General features: G+C 47.8%; 1 protein-coding gene across 1 annotated transcript in view; it reads left to right on the plus strand.

Moving 5' to 3' along the window:
- Positions 1-24,563, plus strand: part of LOC119402160 (tyrosine-protein kinase Abl) — a 69,682-nt gene extending 45,119 nt beyond the window's left edge. The window contains exons 10-11 of the mRNA XM_037669284.2: positions 15,016-15,455; positions 22,073-24,563. Coding sequence (XP_037525212.1) covers positions 15,016-15,455; positions 22,073-24,004 — 2,372 coding nt within the window. The 3' untranslated portion in view covers positions 24,005-24,563. The remainder of the gene's footprint in view (positions 1-15,015; positions 15,456-22,072) is intronic.
- The last annotated feature ends 3,151 nt before the right edge of the window (positions 24,564-27,714 follow it).

A 27,714-nucleotide genomic window follows, 5' to 3' on the forward strand; every position in this document is an offset into this window, starting at 1 on the left:
GCCTTTCAGTGCTGGCAACCTAACAAAAACATTGTAAACATTGCCGACAGCTTGTGATGGCATTTGACGTCGCACTCAAACTCGATCAGCCAACCGGAGTCCGAAAAAATCGAACTGCACACTGTGGGGCGTTCGCATTTTTGGTCATGAGTTTACATTACTTCAGTGGAGTAAGTGGTGGTGCTGCAGAGGTGTTTGAATAAACGAGCATGTCTGAATTTTGTGGAGATAGGTTTGCGAGACGCTTACCCTACGAGGCGACCGGCAAGGGACGCGACGTTCTCCACTTCCGCAGCGAACAAAGACGCTACGGCCGGGTTCGTCGATTCTCCGGCACGGCGCAGAAAAGGCACTCGAGGCAGGAGGTCAACAAACAACACGGGTTTATTAATCCAAGATGCAGCACAGTACGACAGTCACGGGCTTGCAGGCCGTAAAGGGAACTCCGCAAGACCGATCGAGTACGCTTGCCAGCGGCGCTACGACTATCACACAAAGGGCAGCAGTCGAGCACGCGAACGAGAAGCCGCCTGCTAGAGCAGCGCGTCAACCTCTCGTGCCGGCCTGAGAGCATCTCCCGCGGGCAAGCCCGCGCCAGCCAGAAGCGAGCTCAAGGGGGAAGGGGGTTGTCACTGGCGGCCAATGAGGACAGGCGTTGCGCAGTGACGTAAGCTAGCTTGGTGGCGTGAGCATGTCAAGGCATGCCCGGACACGTGCCCGCGCGCCGGGAAGTCGACGCACGGCTCGCACCAGACAAAGAGGCCTGGCGCTGCCGATTAACGGCGGTCCCCGGCGCTCGAGCCGCGCGGGGCCAACACACGCGCTAGCTGGGGAACGAGGCGCCAAAGGGGAGGGCGCGCTCGATTCCCACAATTTTCAGCATCCAAAAAAACAGTAGGTGACTGTAAACTAGTGATGCAGAACTATCGATAGCACTAGCGATAATACCGATGGTTCAGTTACTATCGAACTAGCGATGGTAAAAAAGACTATCGATAGTGCTAAGGATAGTTAGATAGTACTGTCGATAGTATAGAATCTACCGCACGAACTCATTGCAGCATAAACTTGGTTTCCCGAATGCATGGTATATAGATAGAGCTGGAGGAGCATGTTGAAAGGCAAGAATGCTTGGCTGACACGTACAGTGAAATCTCGGTATAACGAACTTCAGGGGACCGCGAAAAATTGTTCGTTATTCTGAAAGGTCATTATAGTGAAAGCCCAAAAATTTACCATAACAATAGAATTTCAGTAACGCAAACGTCCTACCTTTGCAACGGTACGTCCTTGAACTCGTTTCTCACAACAATGCACACGTGAACGTCAGACAAGGCACGTTTATTATTTGAAATAGTCCGTGATCGTTTTTTTGACGGGTGCAGCACAAACTCTGCGTCACGAACGATTCTAGACCGTCCGCATTTTTATCCGCCGCTTCGGTCGCTGTTCCGCTTTTTTCTATGAATATGCGGAGTTTCCTCAAGTAGTCCAACGCATCTGTGGCCGACACGGACTCGCCGCGATCTTCGAGTGCTACCGTGACATCGTCGTCCATGTCATCGCTGCAATCCTTTAAGGCCCAACTGCATGCACGCGAGTTTTGAGCGACGGCCGACAGGATTTGCTGTCGCGGAGGGCCATCCATCGCCGTCGCTTGTCGCAGGGGTGCAATCGCGAAACGATGCTATTTCCGATTCCACACGGCTGGCTGATCGCGCTGATAACGCGGACGGACCGTCGTTCTGACCACTGGCCAAGCGCGAAAAGCACGAAAGGCATTGGAATCTGAAATAGAATCGTTCCGCGATAGCATCCCAGGTTTCTGGAAAGCCAGAAAACATCGCTTGTCGCCCGGAAGTGAGCATGACGATATCCAACAACATGGCAGCATCTCTGACCCTTGCTTCGGTTGCAATTTGCTCGTGATGCTTCCAATCGGCGCGTACTTCAAGGAATGCAAGTTATAGACTACCTTATTTACAGCCCCATCTCACGCGGAGAGCGAGGCAGCGGCCGTATTTTGTCGTTATTTATGATCGACGGTTCGTTTTGATCTTTCGGTGGTAGCTTGCTGCAGTGGTGGTAGCTTGCTGCAATGTCAACATCGTCGTCGTGTGAGGTAGCCCTTCTCCCTGCGAAGCAACGACGTGAGGCGCTGCGGCTTTTCTTAAACGTTCTATGACAGCAAGAGGAAACGTTGTCGAAATGCGCCTCGTGGACTAACCCAAACATAACGCAGTTTGCAAAGTGCGACGTAGCGTAGGCAGCGTACGCTTCCGGGCGCCCCATGGGATCACAGCGATACTACTGCCGCGGTTAAACATAAGATTGCGAAAAAAGGAAGTCCCGAAACGCTTTTATGGCATCTTTATCTCAAACAAGACAAAAATAAATTTGGCATGTTGTCATTCATCTACTCTGTAATTCTTTTTCGTAATTTGCCTGCGTGCGCGCAATAGTTTTCAATCGAGCAGCACGACAGCGCCCGTTTGTCGCAGTCGCCTTCGCTCGAAAGTCGCGTGCTATGCATGCGGTTGGGCCTTTACAAAACCTGATGCGTTGTCGCCTCCGCAACGAAGGGAAAAAAAAAAAAGTTCTCCGCCCGCGTCTTTCTCCTCCCGTGCCATCTCAGGTTTTAGCGGGAGGGCGTCCGCTCTTCGCGCTGCGTCGTCTGCTACCTTACAGCTCCGACTGCCATGACCGATACACTGAAATCTAAGAATCCTCGCATTTCGGGATATAAGTTCGTAGTACTGAGGCGTTGTTAAGATTACACGGGAATTAAATAACGATCGTTATTCTGAAATGTTCGTTAATCTGAAGTTCGTAGTAGTGAAATACTTTTACATTGAAACTATAAGCAGTCGGCACGGGATTTCTTAAAAGTTCGTTCATTTGAAATGTTCGTTAATGTGGTGTTCGTTGTAACGAGATTTGACTGTAATTGAGTTGAACTGTTCATCTGTATCAGAAAGGGTGCCGTTACATATGTCGGAACTACAAGGCTTCAAATTTATATTGCATTTTGTGATTTCAAAATAAAAATATCAAGTTACAACTGGGTTTTTGCATCCCAACATAAAAATATCAAGAACTAAGTTTGTTAATTGTAAGATGTGACTGGTTACTTTTGAAGGTGATTTTTTATGGACATATTCCGGCATTTCCTCTGCGGAAATAGTTTATTTCTTTTGCTGAAGTATTGCTCATAAGTTAAACGAATTGAGTATTGCTGATAGTAGGCTATCACAAATGTTTTGCCCATATCACCTGCCAACAACACCGTAATTATTCACAGCACTGTCGATAGTATTATCGGTAGTAAATAATACCGATAATACTATCGATTGCACTATTGATAATACTATTTATAGATCATCAATAGTAGTACTATCGATAGTTCCTTTACACTATCGATAATTTTGCGTCACTACTGTAAACACCAAGTCTTCTGGATTTCCTGTAATTACCATACAGTACCCAGTGATTCCACTCCCGCACCAAAGGGCGCCAAATTTTGTATTTACTGTGCCATCCTGATAATATCGATGAAATTTACGCCAAACTGCGCCAGAGTCTCTGGTTTGGGGACATCTATCACCGGCAATTGCACCGCCGGCACGTCAAAACATGTGCAGCTTGACCTTGGGGCCATCACAGTTACAACCACGAACCAAGAATTATTCCGCTGAATAAACAGCGCTCGCGCATGCTTGCCGAGTAAGCCATGACGCCATGCACGGTGCCGACGCAGCTTCTGTTCTGCAAGTTGGCTCGACAGCAAAACGCGCTCTCCGCAGAGGGTCGTGACATCTAGGCCAATCGGAGCATGAAAGTGTGGTGGCGATTCATCGGCGGACGTCGTGTGTGTTATGTCAACGCCATGTGTTGCATAGACAGGAGTGCGGCATAGCCCACGGCTGGCCGACAGAGAGGCCTAACGACGGGAGGCGCTCAGAGTAACGGGATGGTCACGAAGCATTCGGGCAAGACTGGAGAGTGTCCCCCAGCGTTTATTGCACGACATTTTAAAGGAAGGGGGCAGAGGCGATTGGCCAGCATGACACGGGTCACATGACTTAGATGGCCACGCCGGGTTGGCTCAAGAATTCAAAAAAGAGAACACCACAGAGACATCGCTCCATCCGGTGGTACTGACAGGAAACACAGTGCAAACTGGTATGTTGATGTAACACCAGAGGTCGCACAACACAACAGTCTGTTCCAGAAACGCTGCTGATAGCTCGTTTCATGCGTCGCACGGCTCGTAATGAAAGCAGTGTTCAGTAATAACTACACGCGTGCTGCTAAAGTGTCTGTCACTTCTGTTTCTGGACATCTTGGAATGAAATCTGGGATCGCTAGCAATAGATATATGGAACAATATTGAATATTCCATGCTTCGCGTATGGAAGAGCACGTGAACGGTGGGAACGCAGCTAAGATATACTTTATCCGTGGATATTCATCCAGCAGAGCTTTTTCATAATTCCTTCCACCAGCACATCTGGGTTTGTAATCACTCTGCGGTAGATACCCCCTAAAAGGCCCTGCCCTTTCGAGCTCATGAGTGCTAGGGTTCCAATTCGAATTTTTTGCTTGCTTTTTTAAAAATGTCATCTCATTAATAAAAGCATGCCTCCTGGTCGCAGCAGCCGCAATTGCGTTTTAATATTCGCAGCTTGCAGTAGCGGGACCGTCGCTGACGGCCCACGGTGAAGCGCTACGCCATGTTACATGTCCACCCCCTGCTTTCCAGGGTCAATAGGTGACGGTTAAAAAAACTGTTTTGCTTAAGGGCGAAGCAGTGAATGCAATATCAACAAACTGTATTTTTATATGAAGTAAGGCTAGCAGCTAACTCTTTTAGATACGATCTCGCGTAACTCAACAAAATGCTGGTTTAAGGGAATATGGCCGCTCCAGGAACCGAAGCGGTTTTCGTGCTGTGAGTTCTCTAAACGTGAAGTAATCGTTGAGAGCACAGCAAGTTTACGAGCCGTCTCCTGATGCCTCGAGATGCCAAAGGATGCGCCAGTGACTGCATCCTTGGAGCGATGCAGTCCCCCCTTTCCCTCCCCTGGCGTCCCTTCATGCTCCTTACGAAAGACGGGCAGGGCGCTTCCTCTGTGTTTGATGAGAAATCAACGGCAGGCCCGCACGCGGGAAGATGTTATCGCATGCGCTGTCCGTGCGACGGAGACGGCCGGCTCATTTAATCTTCGCTTGAGCCGCGTTTGTCGACAGCGCTCACGAGCTTTTACCCAAGTGTAGAATGCGTGTGGTGATGTTATCAATTTAGACTTTATATGGAACATTACGGCAATGGCAACGGCGACGGCTAAAACCCGTCGACATGTCCATATAATTGCTATCACAATAAAAGTTTTAAAAATTGAGGAGCCATTCCACCCTGTGAAGTTGATGGTAAGCGAAGCTGTTTCGCGCATGCCACAGAGGTGACATGGTGGAGGACAGTTTGGTATGAGGCTAGGTTGTTAACAGCCAGGGTATTAACGTTCAATACGCAGTATTAATGCGAAAGCCTTAGATGCTTCATCAAACAAGAAAATTGACCGGTGGTGGCGTCGATCAATTGCGTCAAAAAAATAATCACGTGATGGCGTCATCATGACGTCAGAGATCGTCAAAACTTGTGACGTCATCATGGCATCATATATCGTGATGTCACGTGATGGCGTCATCACATGACATCGTCGCTTTACACTGCTTCTGTGATCGGTGTGCCGATCATCGAGAGTGTGCAAAACCAGATGAGGTGCAGAAAGCTTGCAGAGAGGAAGGGGGAGGAACAACACATTGATCAAGAAGAAAAAGAACCTGGCTTTTGCCTTGGAGTTGTCTTAGGGGAATGCATTAGGGACAGTGTGACTCTTTGGCATGAGGCACTGTTGTACGTCACGGCGTTTGTCTAACACGTCTGCTGATAACCACATAGATGTATTTAGTGTTATTTCATAAAGTACAATTTTATTAATCCGGTATTCTGTTTATTTGCTAGTGTCGAAAATAAGCACCGAAGAGGTTAATCCAGAACACTCAACTGCATGAGCTCTTATTTTTGCATTATCGAGTGAAATATGGAGTTCTCCTGAGATGATTTTTTCCATGAAATTTGCAATGAAGTCGAAATATTTCTAGCTCTTCATAAGAGCCTCATAATAATTATGTGCTTGAATGTTAATGCGATTCGCTTCTCTAGTGCACCCCAGGATGTAAAATTAGCTGCTCCAGAGTGCTCCCAGACGCAAAATTATCTGCTCCAAAGTGCTCCAAAATGGAAATCTTGCTGCTCCAAAAATTGCTCCATATCAGAAGTCCTCGGTAGCATCACTGAGTACCTGCAGGTGACTGTGCTGCTTCATTTCATTTGGACACTGGTGCCATTCTTGCCATTTGCTATTTGCTATTCTTGCTATTTGTTGTGCTTCGGGCTCAGCATTCTTTGAGGATTGTAGGAGGGTCATTCCACGCCAACTGTCCCAACCTTGGCACTCAACCCACGAACTGACGGGCTTGGCTTTTGATGAAAAGGCTAGAAAGTTGATATTTTTGGCAATTTTTTATGTCTTGTCGATACCTGCTTCTCTTATGATACAGTCACCAACCATTCATTTGAATGCTGAAAATTCGGACATGCTCATTTATTTGGACACCTTCATAGCACTGCCACTCGTCCCATTGAAGTAATGTAAAGTCACGACCAAAAATTCGGACGCCCCCCAGTGCTCCGTTCTTTTTTTTTTGGACTCCGGCTGGCTGATCGGGTGCGCTGTCAAATGCCATGATGCGCTGTTAGCGATGTTTGCAATATTTTCGCTAGGTTGCCAGCATTGAAAGGTTGCACTGGCTATGGCTGGAGGTCGTGCCAGTGTCAAACTACACAGAAATTACGATTGCCGATCTCTAAGGCTGTGTTTGTTGGCTACACTTAATGATTGCCTTTTGACTTTAGCCGGTCAAGTATCCATAGAATGTCTCATTAGTAGCTCACCTCTGCTGCGGCTGCCCCCCAAACAAATCATCGCTGAACCACTGCCCACTGATTGAAACAGCAGCTCTTTCATCAATGATTGACACTTCAAAAATGGCATGCACAGCTTTTATGGGAGTGTCGATCATAGATGGCAAAGCCGCTATTCCAATCAGCAGCGGCACTCCTGATGGTAAAGAGCAGCTTAGCAAAAGTTGAAAAAGAAAAAAAAAACTTTTTATTTTCTTTTGTTTACTCCAAAACAAGCACGCAGAATAATTATATGCTATAGGTAGAGCGAGAAGGCAAACATAACCACACCACGGCATTGCTGATTTCTCGTTTGTCTGGGCATTACTGGTGCTGCTAGTTTCGGTTTCAATTGTAAGTCAACCCTCCAACTTCGGATTTCAAATTTAGATAGATTAAGTTGACCTACAATGGTGTAAATATGGTGCTTCATTCTGTCAGAGATACTGTTATATTCAAGTTTTTTATATCATGGTTTACCGTATTACTCGATTCTACCGCATCCTTGATTGTAAGGCTCATCTGTTTTCCGTGACCAAAAAAGAAAAAAAAGTGTGACATAAATTGTAACACGCACCCATTTTCCATGACAGAAAAAAAAAATGTCCTTTGGTGTCAACCTTCTCACATTAAGAAAAACAAATATTTAGTTTTATTGCACTACAGTTGCGATAAACAAACACACAAAAGCAAACAGTGTATCTTGCCGCAAAGATTGTCACCACTATGGTGATACGAGTCGTGTGAGGAATTGGTCGTCGTCGCTATCAACAGCCCAAAGCGTTTCATCCTCAATGCCATTCATGGCATTCAAGATACCACACTTCTTGAAGGCCTTGATGACCATGGCAGACAGAATCGTGCACCACGTATCCTTCACCCATCCAGCAAAGTCTTCCAGTGAGGCACACTTCACTGTGTTGCTGGGCGTGTGCCTGCCATTAATCAGCCAGTCTGAATTTTGTCTTTTTTCCGCTTGTTAGGCTGACATCAAGCGGTTGAAGCTGCGATGTCGTGCGGTGTCGCAAATTAGCGCGTAATAAAGTGCGCGCGAGGCCGCTTTCAGACGGCTGCGCGACAGAACGGCGCGAGCCGCGCGCCCAAGAAGCGCCAACGACGAAAAAACGAGCATCAAAAGACGCCGGCGCACCGCATCCTTTTCACCCACTCGAGCCAGAAGCAGACAACGCGATCAAACTCCCAGCAATGCCTGGAAACATCTAGAAGGAAAGGGTGACGCATCGCCGATCATGCCACCGCAGTTCGAACATACGAGAAAGCTCTCGCCCTTTCTCTAGCCTTAGCTGTACTGCACGCCGAAGAACCCTCCCGACGCTTCTAGAAACTGGGGGAGAAGGGATAAAAGCGTGCAAGCGACGACGGTCAGGGGTAGTGCAGACAGGAGACAGTCAGCGAAGGAGTGAGCGAGTCAGTCGGCCCGGTGATGGTGAAGTTATGTGAAGTGTGGCTCCGTTAGCCAAAGAAGACGTGTTTATGATGGTGTTCGGTCAGTCGATCGTCAATCTGGAAGAATTGGATAACGACGCCGCGTGAGCCGTGACAAGTTGCGACGACGGTTGAGCTACGACGATCAACGCTGGAGCTGGCGTGAGTGTTTCCTTGAAGAGAAGCATTCGATTACCGTCCAAGTATTGTGGACTGGATACGCCATTGTTTATTCAGGACTTTAATGGTCATTGAATAGTTGTAATGCATGCGATTGCATTTGTAGCGTGTGATCTGTTTGTTTAGCTCCCGTTGTGTAAACACCATCTGAATTGTATTGTGAAGTTGTAACTGGTACCAGCCGAGTGTGCATGTGTTTGTGTTATTTGTGTTGCCTTAACTGAGAATATATTTCGTTTTCGTTTGTGTTGTCGACTCTCGGCTCTGACTCGGTCTTTGGACCACAACCGGCGTTCGCTGGCGCACCAAAGGACCAACTCTAAATTGTCCGCGCTTTCGTGGTGCGTTTTCGGAGGGCCGTGACGCCAGCCCTTAGAATCCGCCCGGCGATTGCCAACCCGATTAACGGGATCTGGGACAATTATTCTGGCGTCCACGACACAGGACCTTTTTGGTGCAAAAGTGTGTCCAAAGTAGGGAGAAAGAGCCTTGAGACGTTGATAGTGCTTGCGAACGATTTTTGAGTGTTGCACCGTGTTCTCGCTAACCTGTGTGCAGAGAGTGTTTTGGTATTCGAAGTTAGGCAGAGGTTTTGTGCACGCGGCTAGGTTTTGTTTGACGGGCATCGTGGATCTCGAGAAATTAGTTGCCCTTGGTGAGAAGATGGGTCTGTCTGGGGCCGAACTACGAAAGTGGGTCAGCCAAAAGGAAAAAGAAGAAAGAGAACGAGCTAAGGAAGAAAGAGAGATGAAGGAACAACAGCTGAAAGCAGAGCTTGAAAGAGAGAAGTTGGCGGTTGAGAGGGCCAACAATGAAAGAGAAGCAGAACTTGAAAAAGAGAGGTTGGCAGCTGGGAGGGTCAAGGAAGAGAGAGCAGCAGAGCTGGAGAGAGAGAGGCTAGCGGCTGAAAGGGAGAAAGAAGAAAGAGAGGCGCAGATGGCTGAGAGAGAAAGGCAACGGCAGCACGAGATAGAACTCGAACGGCTCCGTTTGCAGCAGCGCACAGAGACTCCCGTCCAGGCTAGAGCCGAGAGCAGTGAAAGGGAAGATCATAGCTTCCGTTTGAACCCAAGCAAACTGCTTGTGGCATTTGATGAAAGGAAAGATGACCTTGATGCATACCTGCACAGGTTTGAGACTATAGCTAGAAGCCAAAATTGGCCGGAACAGCAATGGGCAACGGCTTTGAGCACTTGTTTGAGTGGAGAAGCGCTCAGTGTGTCCGGTAGGCTGACACCTACCGATGCAGCTAATTACGGAAGAGTAAAAGCTGCTTTGCTGAAGCGATTTCGATTCACCGTGGAAGGCTTCCGAGATCGGTTCCGTACAGGAAAGCCAGCTGGTGGCGAGACGGCAACGCAGTATGCCGCGCGGCTCAGCCATTATTTTGACAGGCGGATCAAACTTTCAGAGACGGCACAGGAGTACGGTGAGCTTAGAGAGCTTTTAATCAGAGAGCAATTTCTCACCAGTTGCCACCCGAGCCTGTCGCTGTATCTGAAAGAGAGGAAAGCTAAATCGCTTGGGGACATGCTTGAGTTGGCCGATCAATTCTTAGAAGCGCAAGGTGGCACGAATTTGGCCAAAGTAAAAAAGGAGGGTCACGAGGAGTCGAAGAAATCTGCACCTGAAGAAAAGAAGCATGCACCGGCGAGTGTTCCGCGATGCTTTCTGTGTAACCGAGTGGGTCATCGCGCTAGTAGTTGTCGGACCTACTTCTCACGCCCCAGTGTGATGAAGTGTTTTAAATGTGGACAAACGGGGCACAAAGCAGACGCATGTCGAAGCGATGCGAGTAAAGTCCACCAAGAGCTTGTGCGTATGCCCCGCCAAACGAGGAAGCAAAAGCGACCAATGATGAATTGGCCGAGCTGAAAAGCGGGAAGAAGATGCATTTCATTGGTGCCGCGATGACGACAGACACAACGAAAGGAATGCCGACACTTAAGGGGAAGGTTGGTGGAAAGGAAGTCGCGGTATTAAGAGATAGTGGGTGCACCACTGTTATCGTACGAAAGAAATTGGTCCGAGAGAGCGAATTCACAGGCAATACCCAACCGGTTCGCCTGCTTGATAGTTCCGTTCGAATGCTTCCTGAAGCCAAGATTGAGGTTGAGACCCCTTACTTCAGCGGGAGTGTTACTGCCCTGTGCATGGATAACCCCCTGTTCGACCTAATCGTGGGAAACATCGACGGAGCTCGAGGGCCATACGATCCTGAACCTTCGGGAGAAGCCCTGAAGATGGAGGCCTCGTCAGTTCAGGAACCGCGACAGAAAGGAACCGCGGAAGAGAACCCCAGGAAAGATGTCGCCCGAGCTCAAATGGAAGCCGAGGTGTCACTCAATGGCAACAATGAGGCACCAACGGTCGCTGTACCGCCGGTGAAGACGCGCCGAGCAGGTGACATTGCAACTGAGCGGCCACCATCATCTGCGGCTCAGAAGATGACGAAGGTGGTCGTCCAAACAAAACACCACGACGCGCAGAAATTGGCGAAGCACCGCGAACGTTCTAATAACGCGACCACGCCTTGCCGGTGTCGAATGTGTCGACGGCAGCAGAGACGCCCCCTCTGGCACCGTCAAATGGAACGGCTCGCAAGAAGAAGAGGAACAAAAAGAGAGTGAGCGAGCACCGAAAGAAGGGGTGCAAGCGTGACACAATTTAAACAGGACAGGGTGTTGGAGTTCAATTTGTTTGAATTGTTTTTGAGTTTGAATGTGTTGTATTATTATATCCTGTGGGAAGTGTGTCTGGCTAGTAAGCCCAAGTGTCGTTTGCGTAACATTGTGTGTACAATGTTATGGATATAATTGTATAAGCGTTGTAAATGAAGAGCTGTGTTTTGTGCGTTCACATTGTTTATATGAAATGTATGATAGTGTGGTGTACGTATTGTAATTGAGTTTATCTTTTGTATACGGTGACATTGAAATGCCCTGTGAATTGTATTGATATTTCTAGTGTGAATGTGACACGCATTGTGTGAAGGACTGAGTTATGGACTCTATATGTGGGACATTTCTAGTTGTGTGTATGTGCGCGCTCATTTGTGTTGTTTGAATATTATGAGGTAATATTCTTGAAGTGGGGGGCAGTGTCACAAATTAGCGCGTAATAAAGCACGCGCGAGACCGCTTTCAAACGGCTGCGCGACAGAACGGCGCGAGCCGCGCGCCCAAGAAGCGCGAACGACGAAAAAACAAGCATCAAAAGACGCCGGCGGGCCGCATCCTTCTCACCCACTCGAGCCAGAAGCAGACAACGCGATCAAACTCCCAGCAGTGCCTGGAAACATTAGAAGGAAAGGGTGACGCATCGCCGATCATGCCACCGCGGTTCGAACATACGAGAAAGCTCTCGCCCTTTCTCTAGCCTTTGCTGTACTGCACGCCGAAGAACCCTCCCGACGCTTCTAGAAACCGGGGGAGAAGGGATAAAAGCGTGCAAGCGACGACGGTCAGGGGTAGTGCAGACAGGAGATAGTCAGCGAATGAGTGAGCGAGTCAGTCGGCCCGGTGATGGTGAAGTTATGCGAAGTGTGGCTCCGTTGGCCAAAGAAGACGTGTTTATGATGGTGTTCGGTCAGTCGATCGTCAATCTGGAAGAATTGGATGACGACGACGCGTGAGCCGTGACAAGTTGCGACGACGGTTGAGTTACGACGATCAACGCTGGAGCTGGCGTGAGTGTTTCCTTGAAGAGAAGCATTCGATTACCGTCCAAGTATTGTGGACTGGATACGCCATTGTTTATTCAGGACTTTAACGGTCATTGAATAGTTGTAATGCATGCGATTGCATTTGTAGCGTGTGATCTGTTTGTTTAGCTCCCGTTGTGTAAACACCATCTGAATTGTATTGTGAAGTTGTAACTGGTACCAGCCGAGTGTGCATGTGTTTGTGTTATTTGTGTTGCCTTAACTGAGAATATATTTCGTTTTCGTTTGTGTTGTCGACTCTCGGCTCTGACTCGGTCTTTGGACCACAACCGGCGTTCGCTGGCGCACCAAAGGACCAACTCTAAATTGTCCGCGCTTTCGTGGTGCGTTTTCGGAGGGCCGTGACGCCAGCCCTTAGAATCCGCCCGGCGATTGCCAACCCGATTAACGGGAGAAATGACATGCAGCAAGCTTTTTCTTGATGCGCTTGTCAAGATGGCACCTGAACGTGTCCAGCACAGCATCGCTCGCACACCCAGACCGGCGTCAGAGTCCTCCGCCAGACGTGGTCAATCCAGTCTGCAACTATAGTCGGATACAACTTAAGAAGGCAGGAGAGGCCCCACCGAGACGACCGAAGCGCGTCAGCCAATCGCCTCCGTGGCTAAAGAAATAGCACCGCTCATGCACGCGCCGATGTTCTCCGAAGGCGGAGCCCCCGGTCGTCCCGCTCATGACGTCAGTCCCGAGTGCGCGCCCATTGGTGCAGGCTTGTGTTCATCCGCCTTTGAGGAGGAAATGCCACTGCCTTTTAAAGTTGTACCCAACTATAGGTCCGTCATCCAGCCTTTTTCGTTCACGCGCACAACCACGCCACTCAGAAAAACGACTCCTTTCGGGAGCGTCTTCCGTACAAAAATGTGGTACGGGGGAAGCTTGTGCCCATCTGAAGTGCAACAAGGCATTGCAGTCACTCTGGTTTTTTCATGGCCGAATGATAACATGCACACTTGCTTTGCCCCCTTATTTTCAACGGTTGTGGTGCCAGGCATGTCGAACTAGAGCGGCGTCTGGTCGGCATTCCCGATTTGACCAAGCTGACAGCCATTGCTGCGGTGCAAGTTCACTACGTACTTCTGAAAACTGTGCAGTTTTTTTCTTCTCACTCTTCTGGCAAGATCTTGGCATATGCCCGTGTGTGTTCGAAGGGAAACGCTTTTTTTTTTTTTTCATGAAATTTCAGAGCCAGCACCTCCTTGCTTTAAGATCACTCCGCGTTAGCCCTTTTTCGAAGGCATAACTGCATTGCCCGGACCTAGAGCAGATCGGTTGTCACGGGCTGCTGTGCCGCTCGCTGCTCAAGCACATATTTGGTGAGCAGCTCTTTGATTTCGAGGAACCGGCCCTGCTGCGGTCTACAGAAACCTTTTAGATGTGAAGCATCTTATAGCAGAGTTCAATCCGATGGTGGTGTTGGTGGTGGTGTGCGGCGTGACCACCCTTACTGCGCATGCACAAGCCTTCTCCACACACCTCCTTCCCCTCTACCCCTTTCCCATCCCCTCTCTCATTTCCCTCTCCCCTCCCTTTCCCCTGTCCCCTCTCCCATTTCCCTCTCTCCCCTCCGCTTTCACCCTCCCTCCCCTTTCATTCTATCCCCTCTCCCTCTCCCCCTTGCCTCTCCCCCCTTCCTTTTCCACCCTCCTCTGAAACGCGGGCTCTACATGCCAAAACGCTGCTTCGCATCACCGCATGGTCCCCTTTAGCGGGAGATGGTGTGATTTTTTCGTGAAGCTTTGCTGTAAAAAATCTTATTTCTGTTTGCTCCAGTCCTGCACGTACGTTTCTGAAACTTCGAACGACCATGATGTGGCATCATGGTGCATTCGTCGAGTCTTTGGAGTCTGCACTTCCATGCTGATGAAGCGAATGCAGATCGGGATGACAGGCGGTACACAAACTCCTGAGCACACGTACGGACTGTGGCACATGAAAGAAACAATGGCAGAAATGGCAGCTAGGCCTGAGGCATGTAGCAGGCAGCCATTTTTTTAAATGCCAGTGGCGATATGGTAACAGAGGGTTTTTTTTTTATAGTGGCTACATTCCTACTGAACTATGATTTATGGCATAGTGGGTATCTTGTGTACATTATGGTACTTTATGGGTACCTTATGGCATAGTCAGTACTTGTAGTAGTCGCCCAAGAGAGTTTACAACGGGGTCTGGAAACGCTGCTCCTGCAGCTTTTGCTGTGACTGCTGCATGTTCTGCACAGGCCTGGCGTTTATAAAGCAGCTTTCGTTATCATCTCACATGAATGTAATCAAGACATACTGCAGGATGACTGCAATGCTTTTAAAAGAAGGTGACTGGCTCTTAGCAACTACAGCAGACTCTCAGTAAACGGTAATCTCTTAAACGGAACTGCTGCGTAAACGGAACTGTCTATAACATTGGTTCCGTACTTGGATTCTGCAACACCTGTTCATCTCTCAGTAAACGGAACTCCTGTTAAACGGAACACATTTTCCTGGTCCCTTCAGGTTTCGTTTAACGAGAGTCTACTATATTAAATGTGATGGCAGCACCAAAGTACCTTTATTCCTTTAAATTGCACAGATGACAAGCTGTCCATTCAAAGCTGCCTGTTCTTTTGGAATTGTGAGGAAGATAACCTGGATGCTGGCACGCCCAGGTAACCAGGCTGTGGTGCCAAGCAAGCCAAGCCAAGGCCTGCTGCAGGTGAAATCGAGCACAGTACAACTGCGCCGGCCGGGTCCTCGCAGCAAGCAAGCCCCTGTTCCTCCAAAACGCACCAGCTCATTTCGTGACAGCACCTACCAAGACCGCAATCCTGATGATGAAGATGGGGATGATGAAGAACTTAACAATGGAGGCCTGGAGCGGGTGTTTGAAACAGCAGGTGACTGCAGTGGGCCTGAGGCGAAACACTCAACACCTGACACGGAGGAGTCTGAGCTGCATTCTACAACAAGTGTGCCAGACGTCTCCCAGCAGCTGCTCAACAGCAAGCCACAAAAGCTGAGGAAAGCACGCACTTATCCTCCCAACTTGCAGCCACAGAGGACTGGGAAAGATGCAAATGTTGCCTTGTCTACGAAGCAGGCCAAAAAGGTAAAACTATTCTAGCAGTGAAGGTTTCCAGTTCATTGGACTTAATTCTTTAGAAAACAGTCCTGACATGCAAGCATGCAGCAATGTCTTTTTTTCTTTTTCTTTTCTGTATTTCACTGTATTTCCTCAGGGCACAGGTAGCTCATGGAAAATATAAAAAGCCAGGGGAATAATTCAAGTGTACAGCTTGTAACTCAAACAATATTTTTTTTTTAATTTTACAATTGAAGTTAACAAAATATACAATGCCATTAAAGAATTAAAAAAAAAGCTGGCCTAACTCAAGGCTGCTATGAGCAGTTTGTCATTAGTCTCATTTACTGATGGTACCCAGTGGAACAAAGCTGGCAACAATGAACACGTCAAACGTGGAGGAATGGTGCTTAATGTTGCTGCTGCGAACCGCATCCCGAGAAGCGCGCCGACTACGATAATAAAAAACAAGGCCGACACTAGGACTTCAGGCACCTGACGAGTACACACAGTTACATATGAAGATGTTGATGTGCTATTTATGTTAATACCGTATTTTTTTGCTTATAACCCGCCCGTGCATAACCCCCAACTGCAAACCATGGAAAAATGAAAAAAGAAAAAAACATGCATATTGTCGTGAAGCCACCTTTCTTGCATTATTGTGAGGCAGTTACGTGAAGTCAACTTGTGCACTGTAAATACGGTGAATTCTTTAAAAGATTTTAATAGAATTGTGCGATATATCAAACTAATTCCTGTTTTCCTTGCGAGTTAGGAGTTTGACTGTAATGTAATCCACAGCCTTTTTGTAAGAACTCATTGTTACCTTGAGGCTATAATGTAAAATGCCAAGCAAGTGCCCCCATCCGAGCAAGCGCCCCTCTCCCTTTTTCGGGAGATCTGCAATAGGCGCCAGTGGCCAAGCAAGCGCCCTCCCCCTCCTCCCCTGCGGCCACTTTTTTTCAAGACGAGCATCGCTTGTGTAAAGAGAACCACAAGAACGAGTACAATGAACGCGTATCTAATGTTGTTTATGAAATTCCGTTGTCATGTGGCCGGTTGTTTAATGGTCATACCGGTTGCTGCTAATGGTTTGAAAGTGACGAGGGGAAATAAAAACTAAACAAAGAAAGCATTTCATTAGGAACATAGATGGGCATTTTTGTTTTTAGCGGCTCTCCCACCGCCATCTTGAATTTCGGTCCGGGACCGAGCGAGCGCCCCCCCCCCCTCCAAATCTGGTCGGATTATCCTTCACCGTAGGGGGGCCGCTTGCTCGGTATTTTACGGTAGTGAAAATGTTCTGTCAACCAAACAACCAAATGATTTATCAAACAAGCCATAAATATTAATGAAATTGGATGCTTTTTCCAGTGATTCCACTCCTGCGCCAAACTGCGCCAGAGTCTCGGGGTATCTTGGGGGTATCTATCACTGGCAATTGCACCACCGGTGCGTCAAAGCATGTGCAGCTTGGTCTTGGGGCCGCCAAAGTCGCAACCACAGACCAAGAATTAGTCCGCTGAATGAACAGCGCTCGCGTGTGTGTCCCGATTCATGACGCCATGATCGGTGCCGATGCATCTTCCAGTGTGCTAGTCGGCTCAACGGCAAAATGTGTCCTCCGCAGAAGCTAGTGACGCCTAGGCCAATTGGTAGCATGAAAGTGAGGCGGCGACTCATCGGCGGACGTCGTCTGTTCCAGAAACGCTGCTGATAGCTCGTTTCAGGAGTCGCACGGCATGTAATTGAAGCAATGTTTAGTAATAATGACACGCATGCCGCTAGAATGTCTGTCACTTCTGTTTCTGGACATCGCGGAATGAAATCGGGGAAAACTAGAGCAATGTCAAATTTTCCATACTTCACATCCATGGAAGGGCACGTTAGTGGGAACGCATTGTCACTTTTCATCAAATATACTTTATTCATGAATCTTCATCCAGGTTAGTAATCGCTCTTGCGGTAATACCCCCTGAATGGCCCTGCCCTTCTGAGCTCGTGAGTGTTAGGACCCCAATTCGAATATTTTGTTTGTTGTTTTTTTTTTTCGAATGTCATCTCATTAATAAAAGAATGCCTCCAGGTCAGAGCAGCCGCAAATCTTTTAATTTGCACTGCTGTCAGTAGCGGGCCCATCGCTGACGGCCCTGGCGTCGGAAGGCCCACTGTGAAGCGGCTACGCTATGTTATATGTCCGCCCCTCGCTTTCCAGGGTCAGTAGCTGATGGTTAAAAAAAATTAGTTTCCTTAAAGGTGAAGCAGTGAATGCGATAGCAACAAATTGTATTGTTATACGTAGTAAGGCTAGCAGCTAACTCTTTTGGATCTGATCTCGCGTAACTCAACAGAACGCAGATTTTAAAGAATACGGCTGCTTCAGAGACCGAAGTGGTTGTCGTGCTTTCAGTTCTCTATACGTGAAGTAAGCGTTGCGAGCACTGTAAGTTTACGACCAGTCTCCTGATGCCTATCGAGATAACCGCACCGCACCCTTCGAGCGAGGCAGCAACCCCTCCCCCCTCCACTCTCGTCACCCAGTGATTCCACTCCTGCGCCAACTGCGCCAAAGTGCGCCAAATTGTATTTACTGCGCCATCCTGATAATATCGACGAAATCTGCGCCAAACTGCGCCAAAGTCTCTGGTTTGGGGGCGTCTATCACCGGCAATCGCACCGCCGGCGTGCCAGAACATGTGCAGCTCGATCTTGGGGCTGCCAATAAAGTCGCAATCATGGACCAGGAATTATTCCGCTGAATAAATAGCGCTCGCGCGTGCGTTCCGAGTAAGCCACGATGCCATGCACGGTGCCGACGCAGCTTCTGTTCTGCAAGTCGGCTCGACAGCAAAACGCGCTCTCCGCAGAGGCTCGTGACGTCTAGGCCTATCGGTAGCGAGAAAGTGCGACGGCGATTCATCGGCGGACGTCGTCTGTTCCAGAAACGCTGCTGATAGCTCGTTTCAAGCGTCGCACGGCACGCAATGAAAGCAATGTTCAGTAATAACTACATGAGTGCCGCTAAAATGTCTGTCACGTCTGTTTCCGGACATCGCGGAATGAAATCTGGGATCGCTCGCAGTAGATATATGGGACAATATCGAATTTTTCTTGCTTCGCGTTTATGGAAGAGCACGGGAACGGTGGAAACGCGTTGACACTTTTCCTCAGATATACTTTATCCATGGATCTTCATCCAGAACAGCTTTTTCGTAATTCCTTCCGCCAGCACGTCCGAGTTTGTAATCACTCTGCGGTAAATACCCCCTAAAAGGCCCTGCCCTTTCGAGCTCACGTGCTAGGGTTCCAATTCGAATTTTTTGCTTGCTTTTTTTAAAATGTCATCTCATTAGTAAAATCATATCTCCTGGTCAGAGCAGCCGCAAATGCGCAGCTGTCAGTAGCGGGCCCGTCGCTGACGGCCCACAGTGAAGCGGCTACGCCATGTTACACGTCCGCCCCTCGCTTTCGGGGGTCAATAGCTAACGGTTAAAAAAACTCAGTTTCGCTTAAGAGCGAAGCAATGAATGCGATACCAAAAAATTGTATTGTGAAACCAAGTAAGACTAGCAGCTAACTCTTTTGGATCCGATCTCGCGTAACTCAACAAAACGCTGGTTTAAGGGAATATGACCCCTCCAGGAACCGAAGCGTTTTCTTGCTCTGAGTTCTCTAAACGCGAAGTAAGCGTCTGAGTTCTCTAAACGCGAAGTAAGTAAACGCAGCTAACTCTTTTGGATCCGATCTCGCGTAACGCTGGTGTAAGGGAATATGGCCCCTCGAGGAACCGAATCGTTTTCTTGCTCTGAGTTCTCTAAACACGAAGTAAGCGTTGAGAGCACAGCAAGTTTACGAGCCGTCTCCTGATGCCTCGAGATAGCACGCGCGCAAGCGACTGCGCCCTTCGAAAGATGCGGCCCCCCCCCTTCCGCTCCCCTGGCGTCCCTTCATGCTCCTTACGAAAGACGGGCGGGGCGTTTCTCTCTGTTTGATGAGCAATCGACGGCAGTCCCGCACGCGGGAAGATGTTATCTCATGCGCTGTCCGTTCGGCGGAGACGGCCGGCCGGGTAGTTTAATCTCCGCTTCAGCCGCGTTCGTCGCCAGCGCTCGCGAGCTTTTACCCGCGGCTAGAATGCGCGTGGTGATGTTATTAATTTGGACTTTATACGGAAAATTACGGCAACGGCGATGGCAAAAATCCGCCGAGAGTGTCCATATAATTCCTGTCGCAAGGGTCAATGTATGGGGCAGATTTTGCGCCCCCCCCCCCCCTCTTAGTGATTAGGAGGGGGGGTCGGCCGCCCCCCCTGTGCGCACGCCTATGCTCCTGAGATGATTTTTTCCATGAGATTTGCAATCAATCGAAATATTTCTAGCCTTCATAAGAGCCCCATAATAATACTCAGGTGCTTGAATGTTAATGCAATATGCTTCTGTATTGCACTCCAGGATGTAAGATTCGCTGCTCCAAAGTGCTCCCAGTTGCAAAATTATCTGCTCCAAAGTGCTCCAAGATGAAAATTTTGCGGCTCCAAAGTGCTCCAAAACGGAAATTTTGCTGCTCCAAAAATTGCTCCAAATCAGAAGTCCTCGGTAGCATCACTGAATGTGAGAAATCGCAAATAGCGACAGTGGTGAACGGCGAGTACCGCAGTGCAACCTAAGCACAGCAGCCACACATTGTTTGCCAGGCTTTGTCGCTCTGCACGAGAAAATGCTGGGGTGTCAATTGCGTTGGTTACACGATAGATTTTTCACCGCTCGTCGCTCTCCCGCCCGGTCTCTGGATCCGCACCGTGCGGATCATGTGGCGGATCGAGTGGCCCGCGCTACAAGCACTCGTGTAAACGGAGTAGCATGCGTTAGGCGGACAGGTGCAAAGGGCGGCGCGATAGACGCCCGCCTGAGCAGACGACAGCAACGAGCAGGGCTGTGCCAGTCAGCCAAACACCACCTGAGATAGAAGTTAAGCATCCAAATTGTGTTTCACCTTGATGCGATCACTGTCCTACGCTCTGAAGGTGGCTACGGGTAGGCGTTATAGCCATGACCGAGATTTTGTACGGACTGCCTCATGGTGCACAAAAAGAAAATTCCGCTGCAGCGGAATTTTCGTTATGTAGAAGATATCGTATCGAGTCTCTTTTGCGGAGGGTCATGAAGTAGGATGCGCGCTCAATTCAAGAGGGAGACCAGATCTGCCAGCACTGCTTCAAGACATACAAGGAGATGCAAAAAAAAGCAGATGCAATGCAAACAAAACGTGTTTTGTCCGTGGTCAGAACTGCTGCCACCAATCTACACGCAATCGATTCTTTTTAAACTCTGCATTGATCACATAAGGTTTCACAACGTACACATTTGGGCCAACAAAAACCAAACCTCTTGGCGACCGCTCTCCAGAAATTCATTTCCATTCATGAAGAGACCTTGCCTTTTATACCAATCTCTCAATTCTGGCACAGCACAACATCGTAAGATACGAATGGAGGGAATGCGTTCTTTAGCATGCAAGATATGAATTATGCCCAACTGGAATAGGTGAAAGAAAAGGAGGCTACAACTGAAAGTGCCTACTGTGATGTCTAACAGTGGCGTGAAGTCGCAAGCCACGCAAGTGCATTTAATTGGAAACATCTTTTTCTTTACAAAACAGTTCCCACTTTCCGGCAATATATCATTACTGTTGTTTAGCGAAGCTCAGAGAAGAAAAAAGACGTGTTACTGTATTTTCTTGTTACTAGAGATATCCTTTACGCAGTAGCCACCATGCTCTGGAAACACAATGTTTGGCATTTTCTGCTTTTGTTCCAATAAAAATGATGCAACATGTTTTTTCATAATATCATTCTTCAGTCCTTTGAGAACATTTTGGGGGACTTTGAACAAAATTGAGATTGGGTTTTTTTTATTATAGATTTTTTAATCGAGGAGCACTTTTCTCTTTTTGGTGTTTCGAGCATGAAAATTTACTACTTTGAAAATTATTAGAGAAATGCAAATGCAGAGGTTCATTATTCACATAGAGGCCTATTCATGCTGCAAATATGAACAAGCTAAGATGTTCACAGAAGTAGCCATAGCGTCCCAAATTTGACTGATTTTCAAAAACGCAGCGTTTTTCGTGAATTTTTAAAAATACATAATTTGCTCAGAATTCCATGAAATCATAAGAGCTATTTCCTCTTTACTTCTACTTCCGCCAAAAAGAAAGATATTTGTAATATATAGCTTCAGTAGCTGCCAGCATGATCGCGAATTTACGAAAACGCACTCTTCGTAAACTGGTCGTCGTCAACCGGCGACACTTGTCGAATTTTCCTGTTATGAAAAAAATTTTTATTTGAAAACGAACTGCGATTTCGTGCTGTGCAGACATATGTGCACAACATACAAAAATTATCAGGAAAATCGGAAACATCATATATACACACTTTTTTGATCTTTCGTGGAATCGACCATTTGAAGATTGACTTTTTTCATGCTTGCAGTGTATGCCAAGGTAAAGATAAATGTTCAGGTTGGCAAGTTAAGCATTGTTGCTAGGTTCTCATATATTCTTATAGTTATCTATTTTATTTGTTATAATGTTTAGATGCAGTTGTAGACATGAAACATGGTGATCTTTCTTTTCTACAGGTCCAAGTGGCAGCCTTGGAAGTGCAGAATGTAAAGCGTGCCATCAATAGGTATGGAACATTGCCTAAGGGAGCCCGTATTGGTGCCTATCTAGAATCATTAAGACAGCACGGATTGCACACTGGGACATCCTACCAAGAGCCTGTTGTAGAGGATGGACATGTTCACTACCAGATGGGAAATGTGCTTTCTGTTGGTACAGGAGCTCGGATGACTGCCGGGGCTGATTACGGTCACGCACGTTGCAAGGTTGGAGAGGTCACACCACCACATGCAATATTGCAGCGCCAAAAGTCTGACTTGACACACACTAAAGTGAGTGATGCTTTTGAGACTGGTTCTATTCCTGAGACAAGGAGGCCAGGGACCAAGCAAGGGCCATCTCCCAGGCTAGCAAGGCATCACAGGTTTGATGGCAAGTCTACAACACCTGGACGGGATGTGCCTAATGATGGCTTACAAGATGTAGTAAGTGAGAGTGAGGCTCAGGTGGGAGTCACACAAAAAAGGGAGTCATTTGAATCCCTTGCCTTGCAGTCACAGGATGGAAAAGTCGCACCAGCAACAGTGTCACCAGTTGCACTCTTTGGATCATCTGTTGTGCGCAGAACTCTCAAGCGTCGACCAAAGGACCGACCGCCTAGCCCTCCAAAGCACCCCCTTGTGAAGAGCGGCTCTGTTGATGACCAGCTGAGCCGTCACTCGGGAAACTCTAATGCTGCTACAAAAGCAGCTTCAGACAGTAACCAGAGCCCTGTGATGCCAGAAGCTCCTGATGGCAGCCCTATTTCTTACAGTGATGAAGGGTTCCCTCCGCCACCAGAGTTCAGTAATCCTGACCAGCAGACCCTTGAGTGCCAGGATGTTCACTCTTCACCATTAGCAGAAATATCAGCAAGGAACTCTGCTGCGCAGGTGGTATCAGAGCTGTTTGAGAACCTTAAGATGAAGGCTCGTCGAAAAGCTGCGGAAACGGGAGAAGCATGTGCTCAAACAACTGGAGATTCCTGCCGTGGAGTGAGCCCTGTTGAAAAGAATGCTACCGATGTACTAGCTAAAGCTGCCGCTCCCCAGAAAAAAGCTTCTGTAGAGGACAGCAAAAAGCGGGAGTCAGAGCGATTGCAATCGCCTACACAGCCTCTAGAGTTGTCAGCACAAGGAGAAGAAGAGAAGCGGCAAAGCTCTGGAAGCATTAGCAGCTTGAAGAAGCTTTGGGAGAAAGAGACTGGCGGTGGCAAAGTGAGCCCTAAGATTGGTGCCAAGCGGCCAGAGTCATTACGCCTATCAAAAAATGATGGGGGAGAAAGCAAAAAAGCAAGCCCTCCGTCGCCACCAACAGTTACTGCCCCACCAAGAACACCAGATGATGCTCCCGACCCCCAGCAGCAACAGCAGCAACAATTTACGTCAAAGCCTGTTGTTCCGACAAAGCCTGCCCTTAAGCCAGCCCCCAAGCTCTCCTGCAGCACAACCAACAAGTTTCTAAAGTCGTCTTCATCATCAGGCGCACCCAGCAGTCAGCCTAAACCCCCTGTGGTGCCCCGCAATCAGCCGAGCACCTCTCCTCAGTCCAAGAAAGGTGCACAAAAGGATGAGGACCGGTTGGCCGACAGCAAGAGCTCCATCCTGGAGATCTCAAGTGCACTGGAGAGTGGCATTGTGGCACTTAAGGCGGCTGTGCCAGGCTCCCTGAGCAGTGTCAGCGTAATGCAACTGTCTGACAAGGTGCAGCTCTTGTGTTCCTCCTGCAGCAGCTATGCCGAGAGTGTGCCGCCGCATGGCCGTTTCCGTTTCCGGGAGCTGTTGTCACGCCTTGAAACACAGGGCGACCAGCTGCGGACATGCTCCAGCAACAACAGCGCTGCCAGTGCCAAGCTGTTCACGGACCTGCACAACACAGTCAGGGATCTGGTGAATGTGGTGCAGCGGTGAGCTTTTGCTCGAAGCCTCTGTACATACTCTGTTTCACTGCAACTGTGATTACACTTCACGATGCTCCTCCGTTTTTTTTTTTTTTTTAATCATTCTAGTCCCTTTTAGAGACCATGTGTGTGAGGGTGCTCACCTGCATTCAAGCTCATCACGAGAACCATTGTCAGACTCCCGTGTTTGTCAGGTGACGGAAGATTGCTGAATGTCCTTTGTAGACGGAGTGAAAAATAACTCGAGTGAAAAATAACTGTTCTGGTCTTTTATCATCGGGTAATCATAGTAACTGTAATGCTGATGGTATTTATATCACTTTTTAGGATGCTGCAACTTTTTTTTTAATGAACTTGTCAGACCAAAGCCTATGACTTCAATGCTTTTATTGAAATAGCTTGTCTGTCATATTTTAATTGACTTCAAACTTCGATGAATGGACTTAGTTTTGCGTGTGTGGTGATTGTGCAATTTTCTATGCATCTGTAAATTTTTTGAGTATGGTTACTGTAACAGAAGCAGACATACCTTTTAAATTATTCAAAATAAAATAGTAAAAAAAAGTTTGTGTGTTCGTGTCCTATAGCAATATAAAATGGGGAGAGGGGGTACAAGTTTTGCCCATTCATGGCATGCAAACCCTTGTGCATATGCTAGTCACATTATCTGCCCATTTGCAGCACAACCTGAACAATGTAAATGTCATTGCAGTGCTTTGTTTGCTTGCTTGGAATTACGTTACGGAACACAGTGTTCGGGGTTTGATTTCAATAGCTGCCACTTCCCAAAGTGATGATTTACCATGTAGAGATATCTAGATCTGTTAAAAGCAACACCGTACAGATTTCTTTTTTTTGCAATTCCAGTACTCTACACCATCCCATTCTAGAGATAAAAAAAATTGCTTCTCACAGAGGCAGGAAGTTTGTGAATTAAGTGTGCAGTTTCCCAACCATTAAATAACAAGTACTTCTTGTTGCTGCTACCTGTTCCAAGGCTTGTGCTAATGTCGACTCCAAGGTGCATGGCTGAGCGCTGCCTTTAATTGGAGGCTGGGAAAATTGTATTTGCTTCCTTCAAAAACTTGCACGAGAATGCAGCTTTGCACACTATTCTTGCGTAACCACAGCCTGTGCAATGGTTGGAAGATTCATGATAAAAGAGGATAACAATATCGTAAAAGAGGATAAGCGCGCAGACACGAACACCAAAGAAGAGATCAAGACAATACAAAGGCTCAGTGTTTGTGTTGTATTGATCTAGTCTCTTGCATCCATGTATGCATGCCTTACCTTTTTCATGATGATTCTGTACCAATTAGCTCAAGTTTCTATGGTTGGAAGAATTCAAGACAGCATATCTACATCTCAGTTTCAATGCATTTTAAAGAGCTTTGAGCAGTCAAAATTATTGTTCAGGGTTTGTAGCGGTCCTTTCAGCCCTTCGAAAACCATTGAAAGCAAGCAGATATTGTCTAGAACTTGAAAGCCCTGAAAAGGAGACCCGACCTCTCAAAAATGTGTGTGTGTGTGCGTGCGTGCGTGTGTGTGCAGAGCGACCGTGCGTTCTCTTCCGGTAAAGCGCGTGCTACACGCAGTAGAGTTTTCTCGATAGAAAGCATGACATATTGCAGGATTGGACCGCTTGGTATACATTGTTCTAATGTCGTCGAGAGCGACAAGAGTCTTGAAAGCATGAAACTGCATATTCAAAGGAAATCCGCAGATGAAACCAGCGCCGAGCTGTACGCAGATTCATCATTTTTACAGCGAAGCTGTTTACATCTAGCTAAAGGTGAAATTTGGGCTAGTTAGTCTTGACTTAAGTACATAATATAGCGGAACAAGACAAGGACAGAGAAAGATTCACACAGGACGACCGCTAGACTTCAGCTGAAAATTTTACTCTGGACATGTGACATATAAGGTGTAAAAAACATCTAAACTGATAGGAACGCCACCGTTCTGCCTTCAAAGCAAGCTGCACTTGCCAAGCTACGCGTCGCGCATGCGCCCTTCCAAGTAGCCAAGCTCCTTTTTCGTAAGGGTAATTGAGGGCACACTTACACACCTACCCGTCTCCCTGTGTGTATACATGGCCTCGCAGATTTCACGTCGTATCTGGTCATGACCCCTTCCCAACACCCGACTTGCGATGCTAAGAGAGCATCGAACAGCGGTTTCATCGCTTGCCGCGGGGCCCCACTTGGCCGATCATTGTAAGCGGTGTGGGTGCGTCCCAGCATCTTTCACGGTGGCTCATCTGGCCTTGAATTTCCATCGAAAGAAACGAAACGTTTTATTTCACGCCCAGCACTTTATTTCTGAATATTTTATTTGCTCGCTTTTCTAGTTATCACCACCGCGGAAAGAGCATTGATCGTCTGGCAGTCGCTGAATAAAGGTATTTTATGGAGTCTACACAGACCCAGCCTGTTAAAGCTGCAGTTTACAACAGCGCGACCCACTTGCGTGGAATCATGGAATGAGCTCAGTACCGGAATTTACTGCTTCACGAATCGATTCCCGCACAAATTTCTCGAATCCGTCAAAAACGAGCGGAGTTACAGGGACTATCGTCTAGAGGAGCGCGCTGGAAGCTATACAGCGCGCGCGTCGACCTTGAGCAGAAATTGAGCGTGAGCGCGCGTGATTAAACGGATGAAACCAACACCCTCTAGACTCTAGAGGGTGTTGAAACGCGATCGCTCCTTCCCCTTCCCGTTGGAAATCCTGTGCGCGAGTGTGGCTGACTGTAACGTTTGCAGACTATGAAGCACAGCGTCGGCACGTGGCGACGTCAAGACGCGCATGTGATACAACACGGCCGGCCCGGCCAGATCTGAGAAAATGGAAACTTCGCGCTACGCTTCTAAACTACCCTTGCCACGCACGAGTGCACTATTTGGCTGAACAACTTTATTTATGCATGTTATTCCGTACCAGGGTGTTCCGAACTAAACTTCGCTGCCTCCGTTTTGGGACATTGCCACAGGGATGCCTTTGATGCGGTTTGTAATTTTACTCAAGCTACTCGTATCCCATTTTAATCTTTACTTTAATAAATATTCGTAAAGTAATTAAAAATTTGTTAAAGTCTAACATATCCATTCAAAATTGTTCTGGTCAGATTAATCAGCTCTCTTGTCTGCTCGAAATTGCATAATTTCGTTGATATATTAGCTGTTATTTCCTGTTTCTGATTATTTTTTAAAATAAGCATTCTTCAAGTTACCATCGAAAGGTTAGATACGCACTCTTGACCAATCCCCCAGGGTGTGTATGTGCCATAGTGTTGAGAATAGAAACAAACAAGCATGTGTGGTGACTGGTGCATATGGGTGGAACCCCTGTTCCAGGGCCTCACTGGCTTCTGCGCCTCGCCGGACCTGGTCGTGGGCTGCCAGCTGGCTTCACAAGTCCAGTTAGGAGAGTTGGGCCACATTTTGTGTAGGTGTTCTGTGGTCGCGCTGTGGTCGCGCCTCCCACGACCAATTTGCGAGTGAATCCTTGACTAGCTGTGAAATGGCGTTCGCTGGGCGCCTCTGCCATTCGTATGGGATGTGTTGGAGTATTGGTGTGTCTTCACACCAAGGGCATTTGTTTTCATGTCTGTCGGGGTACATCTTGTGTAGTATTTGCAGGTGAGGGAATTTGTTTGCCTGTAGTCGGCGCCAGTCCCGCGCCTGGCTCCTATTGAGCTTGGGATGGGGAGGAGCC

This window comes from Rhipicephalus sanguineus, chromosome 1 (assembly GCF_013339695.2).
Source record: "Rhipicephalus sanguineus isolate Rsan-2018 chromosome 1, BIME_Rsan_1.4, whole genome shotgun sequence".
Lineage (NCBI taxonomy): Eukaryota > Metazoa > Arthropoda > Arachnida > Ixodida > Ixodidae > Rhipicephalus > Rhipicephalus sanguineus.